At 35.2% G+C, this 25,017-nt stretch overlaps 1 protein-coding gene across 4 annotated transcripts in view; it reads left to right on the top strand.

Annotated features, from left to right (window-relative positions):
* LOC126850288 (nucleolysin TIAR-like) overlaps positions 1 to 25,017 on the top strand; it is a 382,595-nt gene that overhangs the window by 317,052 nt on the left and 40,526 nt on the right. For all 4 annotated transcript variants that reach the window (XM_050593136.1, XM_050593137.1, XM_050593135.1 and 1 more), the window contains one exon: positions 24,077 to 24,152. In XM_050593136.1, the coding sequence (XP_050449093.1) occupies positions 24,077 to 24,152 (76 nt within the window). The remainder of the gene's footprint in view (positions 1 to 24,076; positions 24,153 to 25,017) is intronic.

Below are 25,017 nucleotides of genomic sequence, written 5' to 3'. Positions count from 1 at the left end.
CGGAGAGTTTGCACAGCTATATAGATATATTTGTGCCTCGTCGACCGTGCGCGCTGGCCCATCTGTACCTACATAACTGGAACCAATACTAGTCCTGAAACGCGAACTGAAACGACTTTCTCTCACGCCGGGAACACATTGGCTTCGGTTCTGCATCGCGCCGCGAACACACGGACAAGCTCAAATAGTTTGAAAGCGAAAAATCTATGGCGCCATTTAAGCGTAGCTCAACGTGTCTGCGGATCGAGCCATTCTGAACGGGATCATGTCACAGAAAGCTTTAATGCAAATTCATAAAACGCCGGGAGCATGTAAAGTTTATGGAAGCTACTTACATTTGTCATTGGATTAAACGCCGAGTAATGGGAGCTACTGATATTCATTTATCGGATTTATATGATACAGGTACGCGTAAAAAAAGAATTATGTTTCTGCGTCTTTTGAGCTTAGAATTCTACATCAAGAGTCTAGCGCTATAATATTCCGAGAGGATACAAAATTTTAAGAGAAATTATTCTTCGAGAAATAAAATTCTGATACTTATCTGTATAACTTATCTGTATTACGATTTTATTCAACTTAAACATTCTTACTTTAATAACTCTCTTCAAATCCGAAATTTCGAGATGTACGTTTACACATACTCCTATTTATTTACCTACAACAAATATCACGTTATATGCTCAACACTAGCGTTGCATATATCAAAAGTTACTCCACTCGCGCGAATCGTATATCGCGCACATGTTGAAACGCCGCGCATGGAAATGCCACTTCGTGCTACTTAACTTATATCCCACTCCGACATATCGCTTCATTTGTCAACGTTTCTTGTAGAGCAATCGATATTGATTTTTGATAAGTCAATTGCCCGACTCTTCTCTCTTCTATTTCTAGATGTGACGTCATTTCTCACAAGGCAATATTCTTATTCCAAGCATCGCGTCAAAGACACAAATCGGCCTAACCGACTCGGCATTCTATCTACTCGGATTAGCGAATTTGTCACTATTCTTTTCTACACTGATGCACCTTATACAAGATTACGATATGCTGGATAGGAGTTTGAAGGGATCGAGATTTCAGGATGATTTACAGAGGATGGCGAATGAATACGAATCTCTAGAGACTAAAACTACATCCGTTCCATTTCTATGGCGACTCTCGATTCTGGTTTGTTTCAATATACCATACCACCTTCCTTACGCTAAGAGCAACCCCGCTGTTGTGTTTCAAGTATACGCCCATGCTCTCCCTTGGCAGCACTTCCAATCTTCCACGCGACATTTATGCCTTTCAAAACGTATTGCAGGAGAGTCGTGTAAACCGATACTGGTTTTACGACAAAAATCTATTCGATCTCAGACGCACGTTCGCGCGAACATGGTACATTTCGATTACGTAAAACAGAATATATAATGATTAGATGGTGAAACAAGACATTATTTTACAAGCAAATATATTGATATCAAAATATACATTGATATAAAACAGTATTATGCATCTCATGAATTTATCAAGAAAAAGTTCAGTAATTACATTAAAGAAATAAGAGCACCGTACAAATATTTGTCCGTACAACATCTTGTAAATATTTAGTACTGTTCATTTGTGTGTGAAAGAAGACTATATTTAAAAACGACGATTTCTGCAAAAAAATTTTCAATTATTTAAAACGATTTAGATTTCAAAAAAAGATGCTAAACAAAAGGAAGCATTTTCCAAATCTCGTGTTTCCATCATCGATTTTCGCTTGTAATAGAATTCAGGCGGCGCCGTACCTTTGCGATTCAGCAGGCGCGTAAACGTCAGTGAAGCTCAGTGGAAAATAGCTGAAATCTTAATCTCTCCTACGTCCCGAGCAAAAAAGGAAGCTGCATATTCGCCCCTCAGCAGCCTCTTCGGAGGCCTCATGAAAAGAAGAATGAATCGGGAGTCGCTACCTAGGGTAGTTCATTTTTCCTTATGTGGACTCGGATTAAAAATCTATTATTTATGCGACTCGTATCTTTTCACACTTTTACATTTAAGTAGAATCTTCTTTAAATTGTTCGGCAAACGAGCTCGTACATTCACAATCTCCACTAGTAGCTTTTGCACATCCGTTGGCGTGTCTTCTGGACATGAAAAATCGAATGGCTGTTTAAGTCACGTTATAGTCGGAAGTCTTGCACGTTTGCTTGTAAGAGGTTCACGCTTTTATTATTATTAATACTTTACTTAAGAGAGGCGATAACAGTGTACTAGAAGATGCTATAAGAATTTCATAATCATTGCGACGCGACCGAGAACATAATTTTAATCTCATTAATGCCATAAAGAATCAAAATATTCCAATACTTTTTATAAAATTTAAAAAAAATTGTGGTTTTTATCCATTGATCACTTATTTAGTTTATTACTGATTGCCTCTATTAATTTATAATGTCGCAAAATATTCTCATTGATTTTCGATACTTATTAAATTATTTCTTTCTGAGCTCTTTTTCAAGATATATAACTCTTTAATTAATAAACTAATGAATTGAGGAACTTCTAACGAACAAATCCAGAATGCAGAATGAAAAACAATAGTAAATGCAAATCGACTACATTAGTCTGATAAATTTATAATTTTTGTTTTGCACGAAATTCATATTACATATTCGTTTCTTTTAGGATACTAGCAACATTCGTTAAGAAACAAAATTTAATTAAATAATAATTAAGATAGAATTAATATATTGTCTCAACTTCAAGGTACGATCACAAATTGTTCCTAAATAGGCGGCAACCTGTATAACAGAAGGTGATAATTTCCCGTTGAGACTAGACGTATAACGCCCGCGTTAATTTGTTGTTAGCGACATCGCTCTTTAACAAGTTGTCGGGCATATTATCGCCGATGCAAGCTTGAGATGCAGCTCAAAGATGTAGTGGACAGTCGCTGATGCCGGACCAGGCAACAAGCTACTGCCTTTACTCAGCGTCGTATACCATCACAGCTAAGAGTTTGGTATCCTCAAGTTATCGACTCTAGGGAGCACGCCAGAGAAACTTGACGAGACTCATATATAGGTTGGCTGCATTGGATGTAGGTTGAAGTGTAAATCAACCCCTGAGAACTGATGCTCTTCCCTCTCCCCCCCCCCTCTTCCCCTTTTCACTCTCCCACCCCCTCACGCTCTTTCCCCACTGCGGCAGTCTCATCTTGTTCTCCATCTGGCGTGTGCTATCGTCTATCAAGGCTTACACTTCGCTTGTTACTACCATCTGCCAACTATTTCGACGATATCGAAACAACCTGACAAAATTTCCAGTCCCTTCTTTCATCCCCCGTGTTCGCGTCTTACAATTTCGTTGATCCGTAGCAGCCCTGGAGCAACTGGATTTTCCGTCGCGCAAAACGGGAAGAAAGAGAAAGAGAAAGAGAGAAAGCGATCTAGCCGAAAATAAGGATAAAAAAACAAGAAGAATGGAAAGGAGAGGTTTGTGAAACGACTAGCCAGCGAGAGGAACGGGCGAAAGCGAAAAGGAGATAAAGAGAGGACGGATATAGGGTCGAAGGATAAAACTAGCCACACTCACTCCGGCACCAGCGGCGGCTCTCCGCGGTTCGAATGAGTTCCGCTCTTCTTCCTTCCGGTCGACAAATTGAAATCGTCAGACCGGGAAAGCTCCACCAAAATCCACGTTCGTGAGGAAGGCGCCAGGCGGCAAGAGTGGAAGAAGAATCGAGGAAACGAGCGGGGAATACGAGGAGAAGACACGAACCCCGCCGACAATGGAAAAAGAGAGGTAGATAGTCGGTGGTTGGAGCGCGAGAGAAACGGCGCAGAGGGTGCGCGGAGCAGGGAGAAGGAGGAGGAGGAGGAGGAGGAACAAGCGTGGTCCCAACGTGGTCGTAACTGGTGATGTTGCCTTACCGGACGATATTTCACCCCGTAATTATCTTAGCGTGCAACGCGATAGTGCGAGGCGGCTGCCGGTATTAATGCTTGCTGATAATGTACCAATAGTGTCCTAATGTCCCGTGCCTGGCAGACCTGAGTAATAGACAGACTAAATACACTGTGGCTCTCCTAAGATATTCGACAGAGTGGATTATTGCTTTCTACTGCATCATCAACGATAGGATATGTTCTATCTTTGAGAGGAGATAGCGATCGCGTCGTTGTTCTCAAATATAGTGCGTCAATAATTATAGCCATAATCTCTGATTAAACCATATTCCAATTTCACCAAGCGGGATCTTGCGACAATTCGACTCTATCGTATTACTTCAAGCTGAAAATGTCTGCGCAGAGAAAACGTATCAAAAGTGATCTTCGATAATTTGATATTACATTTCATTAAATTTGCATGTCCACATTTGAGAAAGTCTTTTACTCAATTAAATGCGAAAATTGCCAGGAATCTAAGTTAATTTGATTTTAATGATAATCTGTTTCCGTAATAAATTTATCGTCACGCATTGATTTTATTTTGCAGACATAAATTTCTCTCTCTAACATTTATAATATCTCACGTTATAAGACATATATTTGTTTAAAATTATTTATATCGATTATTATGGTAATAATATCTCATATCGTACAATATATATATCTATAAAACCATGTATTATATATTATGTAATATATATATATATATATATATATATATATATATATATATATATATATACAAAAAAAACGGCCATAAGAAAATATAGGCTATTTTCCCTTTTTGCAATTCAAATATACAATCGATTTTCACGCACATACAAAAGTTATACAATTTATATATACTAAAATTCACTTTGCTCAAAAGTTATGAAAATAATAAATATATATGCATAACGCAGAAAGTCATCGCGTAAAAAAAGCAACGAACGAGAGAATATGTTAGATAGTGAAAAGGAAATAAAAGTAAAAAGAGATCGCGCGAAAAGGACAAAAAGAAAATAAACCTCAGCCGGAAGGAAATGAAATATAATAAAAAGAAAGTTTACAATGAGAGCAATAGAGAATGTGAGAATGAGAGAAAGAAAAAGAGAAAGAGAGGATACAAGAAGCGGAGTGAACAGTAGACATCGTCGCGTAAATCTGTGCAAGAGAAGCTGGTACCGTCGCGTGCGTGTATGTACGCGGGCTGTCCGTGGCCAAACAATGTCTGTCCGAAACAGCCGCGATTTCTCTTATCGGGCATTCAAACGCTAAATAATGGTGCAACTTCTCCTTGGTCAACACCGACAACTCGGCCAGTCGCTTGTTCAAGCGCGCGACGGCACAAGCTCTATGAGTAAGCGAGCAAAATTTTACATTTCCCTACCATTACGTGCGACTCGCTATGTACGATCGATCGATGTCGCAAAACGTGACATTAACAATATCCGCTGTGCGACAAACGAGATTTTAGCCTTAGCGCGATCAATCTTTTAGAATCTATAAGATTCGAAGTAACGATATTAAAATATTTTAAAAATATTATTTCTACAATTATATATAATATTAATACTATATTATATAATTATTATATTAATATTTTCCATATATAATATATATAATATTATAAAGGATAATTTCTGCGATTTGAAATCAATGAAAATATCTTAATGTTTATTCAAAAATCATAGCTGATATAATTATTTCAATTATACTAAAAGAGTATTGGCTCGTATTTTAGTCGCATATTATTGTGAATACGTAAAATAATTTAGGCCAACAATAGACTTACATCATCTTAGTATACAAACACCTTTACCTTGCGTATGGAGTAACTAAACAAGCGCTCTCAAAGTTTCACGACTCTCATCCGAAGTCCGCCCTGTCGATACTTATCTTGCGTCGCATAATTACTTTAGTGAACAATTTTCACGTTAACGGTGTCTGCTTTCGTGCGATGTCACGCACATAGAGCGGAAAGACATTTGCACCCTATATCACGTAAGATCGTGAAACGATAATGAGAATGGCAGAGGATGGAAGGTGAAGTTACCGGGGGGGCGGTGGTGGCGGTAGTGGTGGTTAGCGGACATCCGTTGAACACATATTTGGTCTGGGATCAGAGAGAATAATCCCCGGGATTACCCCTGGTTTTCACCTCCAATCGTACCCCCATCACTGCCTACGTTCGAGCCATCCACTCATCCGATCGGAATATCGACCATGGATTTAAACGCCTTTCTGCCGAGCCTCGAAATCTCCGGATCGACTTTGGATTTCGTTGGAATGCCACTAGAAATTGCTATGGATAGCTTTGTGTAGAACGACTTTATAACTACGTTGGAAATTTTAAAACGATTCGGTTTCACTGAGTGCGCATTTGCCAAAAGTGTAAAAATCTTTTCTTTTGTCATATAAAATCGTTTCTTTCTTATATAAAAAATTATTCTTCCGATCTTTGCTTGTATTAAGAAAATAACGCAGATTAACAATAAAATGTTATTTTGACCATGATATATCGATGATTAAAAAATTTTTTTCAAAAAATTCGTCGTTGCAACTGACATTTCAGCGTTATATGCCATTTATACTTATTACTTAATTATATAATAATTAAGTAAGTTCAAGAGATCTAGTTAGATATCAACGCATGATGTATGAGCTGTAAATTCCTGAAATTATCAATAAAAATGCTATTTCTCTCTCCCATGCTAATTTCATTCGAATACATTTTAATAATAGATAGAAAAGATACTAAAAGAAATAACTCGATCACAGTCACTTATCGGTTGATAAATAATGGATATTGACGAACGTAGTTTTTTTAACGTCCGTATCGACTATTCCATGATGCATCATGCTCGTGGGAAAAAATATCGCTTTTAGAGTGACCTAGTTTTTTTTACATCTTACAAGAAACGTGTCAGCTTTTAAAAGAGGATTTAAGTCGAAAATGTGTCCATGTTGATTGCATTAAGAAATAAATCCCAAAGTAAAGAGAGTTCACAATCTTGTATAATATTTACAGCACTTTACAAGGTAAGATCCTCGACTAAACGATTGAGCCGCTTTTCTATCATCCGATAAAATCTCCCATTCCCTTCTTCAATTCGCTAGATCAAGCAATCTCGATCACAGTGTCCCGTGATTCAATCAAAGTTACCTGTTTTGAACCTTTGATGAGTCAAGCAAAACAAACGTGCCGCGAATCGATCTCTCAAAGATTATATTAAATTAAAAGCAACCCTGGTCCCCTATGAATAAACGCGCGGATTGTTATTCTCGCGTAGAATACCATTCTCAGGAGCTTTTCAGCGAGTATACCGAAAGAAAACAAGACGATTGCGCGAGTGGAGCGGTCGCTCCGAATACCGCCTTGCTTGGCCGGGGGAGGAAAAAAAACGAAAGAATATTGTCGGCGAGTAAGAGTAACCAATTTCCGTGCTCTCGGGGGAGAACGAGGGCGCGGAACGAAGTAGCGCGAAAGACGAACGACGCTCGACTTCACCGATAAAACGAGGAGGCGGTTGAAACGAAAATCCCCGAACGCGAACGGGGAGAGAAATGTGTTAGATGCCGGGCTATTCGTCCGCGCTATCCGCGAGGATCAGCCCGACAACGTGCTGTTAATTTCTAAAAAGTCCCGATGCCGTGCGGGAGAGCGTCTTCTCGCCGAAGTGGCGTCCCGCGATTTGCATCACAAGGGAATAGCCCTCAATAGCCCTGCCTGAGGAAGATGAAGGTATGGGGTGCACACGAGAAGAAGAAGGTTCGGTGCTGTTATAGATGTATACTATAGGGGAAGAGAGACTTTCTCGGGTCGATACCTGTTGATACTTCGTTCAAATAAAAGTCAACTTGTACGGCGAGTGGTTTAAAAGTCACATACACGCGCAGCCTGGCTAACGTGCTCTTTACCCCCGCGTTCTCGTTCCCTTTACCGCCCCTTCCGCTCCCCTCATCCCTTCTCTCTATAGAGTTTCTTTCACGGTGGCGTAGTTCGCGCGAAGACGAGAGGTTGGTCAGAGAACCGGTCTCGAGTACACCAAGTTCGAACGACTTTTGCGGATACCGTTCGCGAGAGAACATCTGTTCCTTTTATTATTTTAACACTCCTGATATCAACACATCCATCTTTCCTCGCCTCAATCGCGGAATTGAGTTTCGTCTCTCTAATGGAAACCCGTAATATGTTCCGATTGAAAATCTATCGAAACGGAATTTATACGTATTCTATATATTTTTTTTTTCCTTTGTTTGAAATGTACGTAAACTCTTGCTTTTTCGGATATACACCAAATAAATATTCATTCGTTCATGTTTCGGGGAATTGCGATTTTTGCATGTGTACGAAAAATGCACAAATTCAGTTTTTTTTATGAAAGTGTTCTAAAATAGTTTTAAACTATGTACATATACAATAGATGGTATACAGCTTTCGTTACAATTGCCATTGGCTGTCTGCGATCGTTGATCTATCACGCTAGTCACATAGACACATTTAGTAATTCAAGAACTAATTGTTATATCACAATACCAATCCGCTTTTGTGGTCAAATGGAAATCGAATATTATACAATGCGTGTAGAACGTATTAGTTTGATTGTATGTAATCAAATATACCCGCGGAGCAATAACGCTTAAAAAACAATTCGAACAGATCCCGATTATACTCGCTAAGCCTAAGCAATAATTTTCATATCTTTCGCGTGAATTTCATATTTAATAAAAAAACTCGCAGCAAGAATAAAAAATTAATAGAAGTAAAAGAAAAGTTATAATGATTGGTTATTTTGCGCGTCACTTATTAATGTATTATAAAGTTGCAAAATCCATTCGTAATAAATGCGAGAATTATCCTGGACAAGAGATTACCAATGATCATAATTTTAAATTTGATCAATCTCCGTATATCCCTCTTTCAATTAATAATCTGCCGAGCAACGACTACGTCTCAAACTGAATGTCGATACCCGCGAGTTTTTGAATCGATCCCTTAATCGCTTCCTCTGTCAAATCCTTCTCTCAATTTACGGGAATTGTTGCGGCACTTAATTCGTCGGACAGTTTCCCCGCAGATGCTGCCTGCTCAACTTCCTCTTATCCTTTTTCACGCGGGACGAGGAAAGCGAGCTCCGTGCGGGCAAGTCAACCGGATGAAATTCATATTCAATATGCTTTGATCACTTCCCCACGGAGATCCGGGATTCGCCCCCCGGTTACGAGGGATGGATGCATATCTTCTCGTAGACCGCGCTGATATAGGAAGGATTAAAATGCAACCAAGCTCCGTCTCTCATTCTTTGCCACCACAGCCTCTAAAGCATTCACCATCTTGGATATTAAAACTGAAAAATAATCGCGATGCCGAGATGAATAGACCGCTACGCGAACTCGGTCCGAATATTCGACGATATACGTATTGTCGTAAACAAAAATCATACGATGTGCACGAAATATCTTCCATCATAAATTTTATATGGAAGCGGATAACGCTGACAGAAGACAGCGCGAATTCAAGTCTGCTTGAATAGGATTTATATTCGATCCTATATTTTTTAATAAGCCTTCATACATATTGTGTCCGTTTTCTGTAACAATGTTGATTTTCTTTATGATTTTTTCCATATGCCACGCATATATGGTTTATACTAAAAATCTTATATTGCTAATATTACATTTACTCGAAATGACGGTCTATAATTTACATGTTTCTGCTTTTTCAGATAAATTTATGAAAACGAGTTTTTTTATGAAACGCGCAGAAATGTCAGAAGAAAATCTCTACTTTATATGCTCATACGTAAGATATATATCATATATATATATATATATATATATATACATATGTACGTACATCATATATACATGCAACTTAAACGGCTGAATTTGAGTTGAATTTTTCATACATATGTCTCTACAAGTTTTATAGTATTATATATTTTTAGAATTTCTGAAACTTGATTGCGCTGACATATATTAATTATAAAATGTATGTCGAGTTGAAAGCATTCATAAAGAAAAACAGAGACAGAGAGAGAGAGAGAGAGAGAGAGAGAGAGAGAGAGAGAGAGAATGAGAAAGAGAGAAGAAGGGAGAGACGGAAAGGTTTGAAATCTGTAATATTACAATTAACAAAAAAGAATTTTCAAAAGACTGAATATATGTATTATATATTACGAGAGTATTATATCTTTCTTAAAAATGTACGATTGATATCTATTAATTCATGAAATATAATCCATTTCAAATTACATAGAAATAAATATTTTGTAATAAATACGACACGAAAATTATTTAATATAAAGGAACAAAATATTTCACTTCACATACACATATTTAAACAAAATTCTAGATAAATGTATTCTTTCCATATAAATATTAAATTTTTTATACTTTTAAATAACTTGAGTTAAGCAGAAACACTATACATATGCGTGGTTTCGTCGGAAATACTGCATTTTATAATAAAGTTATGTAAAACGCGTCTTAAAAATAATGTTTTTATAGAAAAATATTCTCAAGCGCGCTCTGTTCTTAAATGATTCTTAATAAAACTTATTAGAGATGTAAACGTTAAACTCGTGTTGACTATTCAATTGCTCGGGCGTTTTGCCTCGGCATTCTCATTAAAAATAATCAATATTGCGATATTAACAAATGCTCTCGCGGCTTTACGTGCTGCCCGTCGCCGTCGCGACTTCACCGCACTTTCCTCGTTTCCCTCTTAAAAATCAATACGCCACACCAGTCACACCATATCGCGGAATTATAGAAGGCATTTTTAAATGCAGCACGTCAGCTCGCAGATTTAATGGAAATAAACTGCACCGTTCGTTAAATCGTTAATTACCGAAGCAAAAATTATACCATATATATAAGAATAATAATTCTCTAATTTTTCAATTTTATGTTATAATGCATCATATTTTTATGACGGACTTGTCTGATCGTGTGTTATACTATTATTTATTTTTTTTTCTTCCACAATACGTACACTATATACAAATTTCAATCTCGAATTTTATCGATGAACAGTAAATCAAGCTTTGGCTATTCGCGCATAAATTTATTGATGCGTTCGTGCGGAAAACTACAGACAGAAAACAATGCGGAAGAAAAGTTTTTGAACTGTGAGTAATACGAGATTCAAAATTATGTCCATTGTTTTATGATGACGAAATTCATGGATGGGAACGAAAGCGGAGAATTCAATTTTCCGGGGCGAGAATTCTGGCATCCTCTGCAATCGTTTCCTGAAACATACTCCACGTTGACCGTAAAAGCCGAAAGTGAAAAATTTCTCTTCTTTTGATGATCTTTTGACATTCTTTATACTCTTCCATTTTCTTCATATTACAAATGATTATCAAACAAGAATTTTTTATTTATAAATATTCTAGTAAGATATTAAATTAACAAATGTTGTATGGCTATAAAATCTAAAATGGCATGTACATAAAAATAATTTATGTTCAATAAAAATTTATATTCACAGCAAGCTCCCAGATAGATTACTTAACAAGCAGAAATCTAATCGCAAAAGTAACTTATCTAAACGTGCTTACCGATCCATCGTGCTAAAATTACAAAGTCAACAGCAAATTAATGTTGATCAATTCGCATAATTTTGACAAAACTATTTTATCTCGCACCATCCATCGTCATTATTCTCGCGTGGAAAAGAGTCTAGGACTCAGCCGCACCTTTTCCATAGTTAAAATCTTCACAACGGTGTCGTCTATTTCGAGTGGAAATTGTCGGACTGCGGGTCGACCCAAATAAAAAAGAATCGCGCATAAATTAATTCGCCGAGTCGACCAGGGAGTCCTTTTTCTTCCGCCACATTGAAAGAGCAGACACGTTAACTGGCGGAACCGAAAGAAGGGTAGCTGACGCCCAAACCGGCTAACGGTAGTAGTGGTGCTGGTATGTTGAATGTCGAAAACGCGGTTCAGGTCGAAGTGGAAAGGGGCGGTAGAGAGCGAGTTCGGTGGGTTGGCGGCAGGCCATAAACCTTTCCCCGCGTAATCTGGATAGCTTTATAGATTTCTAATAAAATAACGCATTAAATCAGGCGTGGCTCGACTGATTGGGCCAACGAACGAAATCGGGTCTACACTCGTGACGTGCACGTATTGCAATCGAATAGACATTTATTATCCCGTCCAACGACGACTAAATATTGGATGATCTTCCGCACGAATAGAAAGCACACATAAGTGCTCGGTGGAGACAAAAATGGAGCATTTCCTGGATGGCAGCAAATATATCCAATACAGATTGTTTGAATTTTGTTCAAGATATCGACAACTCGATATTTACAATCTCTTGTGAGCTAAATACAAAATGAGTTGAAGAAGATTTCTGTGACATTTCAGATTTAAAGATTTTCAGCTGTCTCTTATTTGCTCAAATTCATATTTACAACTCGAGGAAGATTAAAATATAAATTGATATATACAGATTAGATATGTATATTATTATGCATTTTTATATATTAATAGAAGTGTAAATAATATTATCAAACGTAGAGAGAGAGAGAGAGAGAGAGAGAGAAGGGGAGAGAAAGAGAGAGCTTAAAAATTGTTTTGTATATTTTACACTTGAATATAATAAAAATATATACAAAGTAACAAAGAATAACAGCAAATTGTTTTAATATAGAATTCAATTTATTCTTCTCTTTGTCCTCTCTTGTGTAACATTTTATTGAATCGCAGTGAGCCGGGAAAAATTTACATTTACTGCATAGGTAAACATACGCGATATTTATACATGTGTATGGTTCAATATTATTGAAGTATATTTATACTTTCCCGTTATTATAAACATTATAAACCTTTTTCATCCGTATATACACATATACATATCGTCAATTTGCAAAGAGAATTTATCTAAAAATATCTTCCATCATGATATTTAATGCGTTATTAATTATCGATTATATTATTAGAAACATTATCAAAAACACATCTATATTTATTAAAACGGTATAAATGTTTCGCTAATCAATATTTTTTAATTATTAGTGTCGGCAAAATTTTAATCACTAGCATGAAACGTCAACAAAGATAATTTATAATTTTATAAAATAAATTTGAAGCTTAAACTCTCCCTCATTCTTTCATCAATCACAAATGATAATGTATATAAAAGAAAGATAAAAAAAATAAAAATATTTAAATAGTATTTAATATTCACATGTCGGTAATTACTTATTTTAATAATCTTTATATCTTGAAATTAAAGAAAAACTCACTTTCTTCTAACTATCTTAACTTAAAAATATTAATTCATGTGCAGCAACATCAATCAATAATTATTCTCTAAACATCCCTGATTTAGAATTCTTTTCGAAACTTAAAAATTTTTCTTATATTATATTAAACAAGAAGCTTTACCTCGCTTTTTTATTAAATATTATTTCATTATACTTATTTCATTATATTTTGCCCATCCAAAATGAAGTTCAAAATTTTTCTATTTAAAAAGTTGATATCTTTTAACGATCTTTTAATGATCATCAATTTTTATCATATTTTTATCAAAAAGACTTAACTGAAACAATATCTGTCTTAATGAAGCTTATTATTAAATACTTTATATCTTCTTATTTTTTTTTGCTTAAATTGAGAAAGTTTAGGATAAAGATTATAGTATGTGTAAGAGAGAATTTTTTTTAAGGCAATTTTTAAATTGCTTTTTATAGTAAGTTTCACTCTAACTATAAGATTAATAATAAATAGATTAGGAAATTAATTTATCTATTTTTTCATACACTTTTATATGCACTGTTTGAATTGTTGCAAAGCAAAATTGTAAAAATTATTTATAAAATTCAAAATAGAATGATTTATTATCCCACTAAACAGAGTTTTTTTGTCATGTATAAATTCACTTTATAAGGCAATATGCGCACGTGAATGGATAAAATAAATTCCTATATGAAGTTTCGGATAAATGTATTCAAAGCCGCGAGCACAGTTGCACTCCATGTGAGAACTATAAGAAAATGATCTGTAGACTACCATTTTGTTCCACCGTTACATCCACTTTGAGACTGCACGAGATTTTCAAGAAAATTTTGCACACCCATTCCCATGCGATATACGTAATAAATGTAAGTCATATCGACTTGTTAGAAACATATTGAAATGCGCGAGATATATACCAACTATCTATCTTTACTATGACTTGTTCTCATCATTTATAAATGTAGTACATTGCGCACTTAATTTATATTTATATTAAAAAGCGATTATACAGAAAATTTACATATTAATTATACTGAAGTTTGTCGTTTAGCCAATCATATAATTTTAGAGTACAAAGAATAAGCATTAGATTTCAGTGCGTAATTCAAGTCAACTGCAATATCCTGTATTAAACACCGTGTTTTAATCAAGACTTAAGACGGAAATGTCGATAGTCTTCATCGTGTGCAATTTCAGAAAGATGTAAAGACTAAGTTTGATGCGAAGTTTCTGCTCTTACACCTATGTCTAAAGCAAATACGATAGATTGAGAAAGCTGCTATCAAGTTTAATAAAAAGAGTCTGTAGGACATGGACACTATGTGATACCATATATTCGATACTCTGGGTCTGCTTCTTTTAATATCCGTGAGAATTTTCTTTAACGCAAAAATAATACGATGACCTTTCGATAACCGTGCCAACTTCCTCGGCTGTAATAATTTTTACACAATTATTTTCGCAGAAGCTTCGTATACTTTTCATAACGTTTTTATAATCATAACCATCCACACACGTCACTGTGTCAATATTATTTTCCTTTACACGAAATATTTCAAATTTTAGTAAATAATTTATATCTTACTTTATAATCTGATCAATATATAATACAACCTACATTTTTGTGCGATTTGATACACATGCACGTACTGCTTTTTTAATGTTAAACGTATTACAATAATACATTTGTCAGTGTCGAAAAAAATTCTAGATTCAGCCGAACGCTTTCTCGCTCGATCTAGCACAATTTCAGTTGACGTAACTTCAAAGCCGCCTAATCCTGTTAACGAAGCCATATCGGAGGACAAGACATTGCGTTCCCTTGTATCAACCATCTTAACCCTTCATTATTTTGGCTCCCCTCAAAGCTAACTTGAAGGAAAGAGATTCCAAGTTCACGCGTTGCGACCCTCACTTGTATTCGGTTAGATGCAAACTTTCCCAAACTGTAGCCAATTCGTTGTTAACTCATCATAGTAATTTACTTTAATTACACAGGAAAGTAACAACCTCCCCGTTTTAATCTTTAACTATCTTGCTTGCCTATTGCGTTTTTATGATTCAATTATGCAATGCGGTTCGAAATATTTCAAAATTATTATTTGTGCAAAACACATATATGAATAATTTATCACAAAATTTGTCATTGCTGATTATAGTAAAGACAACAAACTTAATTTCCTCGCAAGGTCAAATAATTTCGTAAATAATATCGTAAGTAATTCAAACTTTAATTATGTTTACGAGAATCTAAATTATGAAAATTACATTTTCTCTCGCGTTTAATCTGCTAGACGTTTGTTTATTGCTGACGCTAAACAGTTCGTCTCTATTCACAGTAGTGATTCACATTGAATCATCTACGAAGAACAAGATGTGTCGGATAAGAACTTTACTTTGCAGTAATCATATTGCGGTAGTAATTGAATTGGCTATATATATATATATATATATATATATATATATATATATATATATATATATATATAGAACCTCAAATTTCATTCTACGAAACAAAAAAAGTTCCATAATATATAATAATGGCAAACATGGTTCATTGTCATACAAAATAAAAGATATGTCTGGATAAGTTTAAATAATTTTTAATAAACACACACAAGAAAAAAATATAATCAAAAAAGATGACAAAAAAATATGAAAAAAGTAAAGATCCATCTTTTCAATATATAAGTGGAAAAGATTAATAAAAGTCATCAATTTTTAAATAATATTTATTCGATAGCGCAAAGGGGATATTGGAAAAAAAAATTTTGCCTGCAAAATATTTTCACCTATAAAATAATAAATATGTTGAAAAATTCGTGATAATTTATATCTCTTACAGATATTTGACATATGTAAGACAATTAATTAACGGAAATATTATATCAAATAGCATCTCTAAATTCTGAAAAATACAAGAATATAAATAGCTTTTAATATAAATATATAATAATATATTGTAATATAATTTTTTTCTCTCGTATAAGCTATTCTATAAATTATAAATAATTATCAGATGATATAATCTTCACTGTTAGAAATTCATGAGAATTTATTATTATGAGTGGTATATTCTTACAATCTCCAGTCGCTTGATGGGATAAGCTTATTATCGTGATCAGTAGATGCCATGTAGTTTATCGATTGGAGAAAATACTCGGGCATTTATCATTCAGCCGGAAGTTTTACTCGACCCGTGAAGAAAGGCTACGAGCCGCCATCATCGTTGCTCGCGTCACGGGGTTTTATTATCATATGTTTTTACTCTATACTTTTATCTATGGACGGCCATCATACTTAATACCTTTCTCTATAAATTCTCCTTCTATCAATCGTGCCGTTTCTTTTGTTTCTTTTTAATCTTCATATCTATTTAATCAATTCTCATTTAAATTATCAGGCAAATGTAAAAAATAAATAGATTATGGAACTTTATTCTTATATGGCATTTTTTTTCGAAATATATTTATTCATGTACGTGGATACTTTAAATTTAAATATACGTCCTACTTTACATTTTGACTTCAAATATGTATTTAATTATACAAAACTGAATACGTCGCCAGTTAGAATTTCAAATAATTTATCTCATTTTATTTTTTCTTAAAAAATAAAATTCTTGCATAATCGAGAAAGATTCTCTGCATTTTTATAATAATGTAATAATTTAATCATATTATATTTTACTTTTATTGTAAGTATTATTATAGAGAGTTTCACAATCTTTCAATAAAATTTCTCGATGCGTTATTTCATCAATCGCAATATATTGTTCTGAAAATATCGACACTGCATAATTGTATATTACAATAATTGACAGCGCTCTCAGTATTATTGTTGGCGAACAGGTTACACGTTCGAATTGGAAATTACATACATTATATACATATCATGCATCGTTGCAAGGAAAAGACATAAATTACTGATACCTGGCGATTCGCCCGAACGAATTCGGCTCCGGCGAACTTTGCAAAATAGCGCCGGCGTAATCAGTGGCGCGTTATCTGCCCTCGCCTACAAACGCTCGATGTTGCCTTTTGTATGGGCACTGAGAGAAAGAGAGAGGGGACAGTCGGGGAGCAATAAATATGTTATTAAAATTACCATAACCTCGCACACACCGGCAGGGTAAAACGGCGCATTTTGCAGTTAATTTTCCGGTTATCTAGGTAATAATCTCGCTTACGGCAGGGCCGGTTAACCCTTTGGTTATAGGGGTGAATATCACGTAAGGGGGATGAGCGTGATAGGGGCGGAAGGTAAATCGGGAGCAGGGGTGAAAAGGGGCTCGATAATGGCCAGTGCTGATGCCGCGTGTTACGTTCCGGGGGACATTAATAAGCGATTTACAGCGACGAAAGTAGGAACGGCGTGCCGTGAAGAAGTTCAATTGTGGATATTTCCACAACGAGCGCAGCACGGTTTCGTTCGTTGCGATTTCAAAATCGAAGGGAGCTTCGCCTTGCGGGACCCTCGAGGGCTGTTGGGTGGCGTCAATGCCAACCCGACTTTGTCTCAGACTCTGTCCGCCTCCACCCTACGGCCATCGATCCGACCTATCCCATCGACAATTAGCTAGCTCGGTATTGAGTGCACTTAGTAAGAATTAAGTAAACTACCTCCTCCTGTCGTTTCCATCGATGCACAAAATGATTTTTATGGGATCTGCTTTTTTATTGTTTAGTATTTTTGGGCGAGTTTTAAATGCAAAAATAAAAAAAAAAAATATTAGAAATAAGCAATCTTTGCTAATTACAAGTTTATAAAACATTATTGCAAATAACGTAGATACTTAGATCGCGCTTTCCACAATCAATCGGAGGTAAGATCAGCACGTCTGCCACTTGAGATATATTAAGAGAAAATATACTTTGAGATATAAAGCGTTTGTTTCTCTCTCGAACGAATAAAGTTTACTCGCTACATTACTTAAAGTCAACAAAAGTTGTGTAAACAATCGTGCTACTTGATTGACTGGCATTACGCTAAAATGCTGGTCTTTAATGCTTTATAAACACTTTTAACCCTGTTGATAGTGTAAACTTTAACCAGTTGGCCAGTTATATGCAGAATGCCTTTCGCAAAACCATACTATTTAAATGCGAAGACGAGTCGACGATAAAACAAGCTGTAACAATCAAAGTGTTAAATTGAATACTGTATTTAAGATCGATAATGGAACAAAATTTTTAACCTGAGCCAAAATTTTATAATAATCAGTAATATAATGTCATCCTGCTGAGATTAGCCTTTTGCTATTCATAATCGAAGAGAGAGCAGAGTAACTTCTTATCGAAAATATTTCAACCTAACGGAGGAAGGGCCGTGAGAGGGTTATAAATTCATAACTTACATCTCTCACGGGATTCATTATATGGCGAGAAGATAACAACCCCGCTAGCGTAGAAAACTGCACTATACTACTCTCTCTCTCTCCCCTCTCTCTCCCCCTTCTCTCTTTCTCTCACTCTCTCTCTCTCTCTCTCTCTCTCTCTCTCTCTCTCTCTCTCTCTCTCTCTTGCAGCATTAACTCGAAATATTTCTGATAAAGGCTTTTCCCCTTGTAGCATATTCCGAAATAGCGTACGGCTAAAACTATGTAAAAGCAAAATATTAAACTTGTGCTCCAAATGTGTGATGCTTTAGCTATAATAGATCTACAAAATAATTTAAGAAGTATATGTTGAAAATTTCTACTTTCGTAATTTTTCATACGAAAATATATCGCGCAATCACAAATAATTTACGCGATATAATCTTGCATTCGAGTAATATTTAAATCGATGTCTGACGCGATCTGCTCGTAAATCTTTCATAATATCAATCTACCGTCGTAAAATGTATTTGTCACACGCTTTATAAATGTTTTATTCTTGATGTTTCTATTTCTTGTAAACAGATAAATTGTTATTTGCTTGATACAGAAATCGATAAACGGTGTCCGAGAATAGCGATCAAATGCTGATGAACGATAGTACTCTGGAGCGATTATTTGTAGGTAGATTGATGAATCTGTTCCCCCGAACGCTCACGGTTCCTCTCTTCGCTCGCTCGAAAATGGTGTTCTTCAATCTTCGTTGCCCGAGCGATAAGGACCCAGATCCATGGTACAAAGATTTTCATGCTGACGCGCCATTCCTAGCGCCTAATTAATGAGTTTGAATTTTTCCGGCGGCTAATGGAAAGACTGCCTGTGCAGCACGTAGTCAAAGGAACCGGCGCAGTATGAAAGATGAAAAAGCGGCAGGAATGGAGGTTAATACGCGAAAGTTTCGCGGCTTAAGGATATGAAACTGATGAGGTCGTGACACGATTTCGTCAATTCACGATCCTCATCTCTCCTAGCTATCCATGCCTTATGGAAAATTTCTTGTACGAAATAAGAATGGGGGGTGGGACGCTTGAATGATCATCGGGAGAGACGTAGACTTTGGTTGATGGAGATAAAGATTGCTCAGTCTTTCTGACACGCATGTTCGAAATGTAGAAGGCTATATATAAAAGATTCTCATCGGAGACGCAAAAGATAATACTCTATCAATTGGTAGGATTATATTCTCAGAACATTCATACTGGAAACTGCATATAACGTTAATAATGTTTACGTGTAATATTAACAACATGTATTTTCTAAACAAATTTGTTTAAAATTTATATAAAATTTTATGTAAAATTATTAACATAATCGTAAACTAAAATATTTAATTAGAAAAATTTACAATATATATATATGATAGAGTTATGAAAAATTAGAGGCTACATAATTATAGATATCCAAAAATATTTTTTATATAAAATTTATATCAAAAATACAAAAAATTTATATAAAATTATATCAATATTCAATACTTTCTTACAAAAATTAAATTTGTATTACAGCTAGAGAAAAAAATAGACCAAAAAAAAAGCAAATCTTACGGATAAAAAAATTTTATTTCGTTTTCTAATTTGTGTACTGCATATTTATATACTGTAATTTATATATTGTGTCAACTAAAAAAAAAATTTTTGTAGAGAAAAAATTTGATGTGTATGATGATATTATCAAATATATATTTGACTTTCCAAAATATATATACATATATATATATAAGGTAAATAATACATGTAGAAAGAAAATAGCACAGATACAAAAGGAAAGCGGTACGTAAGATAAGAAAGAAAATAAATGAATAGGAGATAAATAAAGATTCAGGAGAAAGATACGAACAAAATGTGAAAGGTGAAGAGACCAGTTTAGACTTGTTGAAATGCATCGAGCATTCTGGCAAAAGTGCACGTTTTACGAACAGAATATGTTCAGCAGACATCGCAAACCCACAATTGTTAAGTAAATACTGCACGAATGCAGTCGCATGTTAATTATCAAAATTGGACTGCCGACCAATAGCTTTTATCAATCTTGGGAACTTACTTTGTGAGATAAAAGGAATTACCATTGGGAATTTTACAAGCTCTACTATATACTTGTCTTAAAATTAAAGAGAATAGAATCCAGAAACTTGTTAAACGTTTGAATCATTTTAACTTATTTAAAAAAGAATTAAATCATTAATAAAATTGCTCTGCATAGTGAAATAAAATCACAGTAAATTGTCAATTGATTTATATAATTATAAGTTAAAAATTCAGTTAGAGTTAAATGACACACACACACACACACACATACACACAAAATGTATATTATTAATTTATTATAAGATATTAAACTTTAAAAATCATTTATCTAAAATAAGTTACATATCGCTTTTAAGCGGTGAAAGTGCAAAATTAATGTAATTCTATTAATATATTTGATTATTGTAGATAAATCTAATTTTAAGAAAGTAAGAACTTTTCCGTCAGTATAATCGTAACAAAGATATCGCTTGTATAAACGTAGAGACAAGATTTCGAAATTGATAGAACGAACAACAAGCCTGCAATCTTTCTGCGGATTACGTCCCTAGCGCGCAATTTGAAACATCGACACACCCCACCCTTCCAATCCTCGCGTCTATCACGCCCGACCTAGTCGACGGCAATAAATCTAAACTTACGGTGTATCCTTGAATGCAAATTCTCTTACAGCTGTGTAGAAATTTCGCGATGCAATATCGCCATTTCTTTTCTGCGCTGCACTTTTGACATTATACATATGTATTTCTATAAAAATATAAATTATTTTATAATCAATCAATTAATTATATATAATTATAAAATAATCCGACGATTTATATCAAAAATATACAACGGTATAAAATTGTATAGAATCACAACTTTAATTGACAGAATGAACGAGACAATTTGTGCGAGAATTCATCACGCCGAATACACGCCTAGCGCACAATTTGAATCATCACCTCCTGCCTTCCACCCGCCTACGCAAAACCTTTTCTATCCACACGTCCATCGCGTTCGACTGGCTCGATGGCAATAAATCCAGACTTACTCTTTATCCTATCGAGGCTTTGCCCGCCAGGGTGCGAGCCTCTGGCATTGTCGCGGCTATATCACCGGCCAAAAAGGACGATGGAGGGACGGCGTGTCGCGCGACAGGACTCGACGGAGCCTGAATTAAATTCTGAGATTTATCGCGTCAATAACCGTACATTAATTTATGATTTTTTGTGGTGAAGAACGTAAATCCACACCGTACAAGCGAGCGTGCACGGCACACGCCACCGTCGCGCCAATTGTTTCGCTCTACGTGGCGATCCGAACAGAGGAATGGGTATAAAAGAGGAATGCCACAGGCGAATAGGGCAAATACGCCATATATAGAAACACACAACAGCTGGAAAACTATATTGACAGAATTGTATAGATTCGCGGTGCGAGCAATACAGCGAAGTGGGCAATGGCAGGATCTAGCGGCGTGTTTCACATCTAACTTATATTGACCACTCAACATTCCGCGCTCGTAAACTACGACATTCGCCGATCATTCGGACGCAAAAGCAATCGAAAACGGTACATTGCGGTTCCAAAAAGACTTTTCAAGCTGCATATCGCGGAATAAAGTATTGTCGATTAAAATTATCCATTCATATTTAATACTTGGAAAATGTGATGCTACTAAAAGATTACTGACACTCTATCTTAAATATAGTATGTTAAACTGCGCGTTCAAAACGCGCAATATATTTCCAATAAAGATTAATCGACTGAAATGAATCGACGATTCGTTGTTCGAAATTTACCTTCCATCTGTTTCATCTCACGATCTGTCTTGTAGTAAAGAATTACTATTCTATACACATATTTTGCATTAATCTCATCATACATTAATTTATTCTTTATCATTCGAGAGAGGTGTACACATTTCTTTACACACTTTTTGCTTTTGCTTAGATACGTCCTTTGATCGATTAATCGTTTTAATTACGGGCGAAACCGCGACAGGTGTGCATTCAAATTGATGCACAGAGTGGAAGTACCGACCGACTGCAGCCTGAAACGCGCGTAATTCCGCCTACCTTCCCTTTTATTCCCTTTTACGTCCTTTCCTTTTGACAACCCTTCTTTGAAATCTCCTCTTCCCAAACGAGCTCGTTCTTTTGCTTTTTTTCACCGCCTATTCTTCGTTTTCCGTCCATGTGTATCACGGCAAACGTCGTTTGCTAGACTTTTTAAACATAACACATTAAATTGCGGCGCGATGCATTATGCATTAAAATGATTTATCTTCGTAAAGTTAAACGTTTTCAGTTTAGTAAGCAAATTAGAGGAAAAAAAGAGAAAGATCAAAAATTTAGCTCTAATAATATTTTTTTTTTTTGTAACCTAATATCTATTGGAATAGGAATTAATTAATTTAATGCTATATCTTGATGACTTACCTTCATTCTTTTTCATTTTTTAATTAGAAATTATTATATGTTTTGTTATAAATTATAAAATTCACCTAGCATATAAATTTTCACTGTACTAAAAAAAAATGTTGTTGATTTAATTAAATCTGTCCAACGAAATACCATTTTGTTAATTCAAATATTTTAATATTTAAGTCAAATATATATCATGTTAGATTTAACATGTTGTATTTGACTTAAATATTTAAATATTTAAATGGTATTTAGTTGGGCGGATTTAGTCAGATTAACATTTTTTTTTTTTTTCAGTGTAGTGCCACTATATTCAACAATTTTTTAATTACTTGCTACTTTTTTGCAATTCATCCATCACAAATGAGAAGACAATAAAGGAGGAAGAGATCAGTATTGTCATCTTTACGCCGACAATTTTTTCTACGGACAATTAATTCCAAAGTGTCATACATCAAAGTTTTGCCTACGTCAATAGTGATCTACATCAATCACGCTCGTAGTTGATAGTATCATAGATAACGCGTGACTGTAGTCTTTTAAAAATTTTCATTCGCGATCGAAAAAAGATTCAAGATAGTTGCCGGATAACGGAAGCGTGGTGTGAAAATCGCGTGGCGCGGAATTTTATTCGCGGCGCACGCTGTCCCGTTCTATCGGTATATTTCCTCGCCTTAAGCTCTCGCCGAAACTGCAGTTTTCAGGGGATGGAGGGGAAGGAAAAGCATGTCGCGCGTTCCAGTATTCCTAATTTTGTCCGCCGGGCGCTACTGGAATCTTAATTATGAGGAAGAATTCGTCGGGGGCGGTCCGGCAATCCGGTCCCAATTCGCCCGACAATGTCGCTGGTACTTTTCCAGGGAATATGAGCGTTTCGAAATTCAAGTGCGCTTGAAATAAATTGAGGTCTTTTGCTACGAGCCCCGTAATATTGCGATAATGACAGCATAGACAGGGGTGAATATTCCCGGTCTAGAAAATACTAAATATCGTTACATTCGTTACGCGTGTATTATTTCAATGTTCATTATTTTCTAAGAAAAAGAGACGTTATCTATATCTATTCTTTATTTTATTCTTACGAGATATAATATTTATGTTACAGGGATTGCAGAGTCGTCAGAGATCCCCAAACTTTAAAATCCAAGGGATATGGGTTCGTTTCGTTCGTCAAAAAAGCGGTAAGCACACGATACTAATAATGTAATGATAACTATAATCTAATAATATTTTTTTTTGTAGCGGAATTACCGTAGCTGAGATAATAAATAGATTCTTTCATATGAGCCTTAGCTACGGTATTTAAATTTTACAAGATCAAATCATATTTAATTATGCACACACAATCATTCAATAAAAATAGATTTTATTTAATATAATGACGTTTTAGCTATATATAACATTTTCTTTTAATAGTAGAAATATTTGTTTCTCTAGTAAAAAAGTTTAATAAGATAAGTTCATTATCCAAGCATATGTGTATGTATAGATCAATCAACGTATCTTAATGATCAAAAATATTTGTATTCTGAATTAATTTTGGAATCTTACAAATTTTACAAGAAAACTTTATGCATTACATTCTCTTGCGACATTTCGTTTTACCAAAATGCGACTGCTTTGAAGAAATTCTGAAAATAGTTCGTTTCAGAGAAAGTCGCAGCATGCAAAGTGCGTTGATTAAAGGAACAACAACCGTAACTCCATATCTAAAAGATTACAGTCAAAAATAAAATGACAAATTATCCGGGTACTTGTGAGAAGAGAAGATAAGAGAGTTCTCGATGCACATTTTATGTAAATCAGACTTACGGTGGCATATAACGGCCAGGTAGATAATTCCCTTCCGAGCAGCATTTTAATTATCACATTTAACTCCAACTATTTCGAAAGTCGGAAAGAACGCGAGTATTTTTTAACTGCGACTGCGACTGCGACTGCGACTGCAAAATCACAGCCGTCACTTGCGCAGTACGTCAAATTTGTACGATGCTATCCTCCCGATTTCCGCTGATATCAAATAAGTGAAAGGGTCTTGACCGTCAC

This window comes from Cataglyphis hispanica, chromosome 6 (assembly GCF_021464435.1).
Source record: "Cataglyphis hispanica isolate Lineage 1 chromosome 6, ULB_Chis1_1.0, whole genome shotgun sequence".
Classification (NCBI taxonomy): domain Eukaryota; kingdom Metazoa; phylum Arthropoda; class Insecta; order Hymenoptera; family Formicidae; genus Cataglyphis; species Cataglyphis hispanica.
Note: the sequence above shows the minus strand (reverse complement) of the source record. Positions and strands in the feature narration are given on the sequence as shown.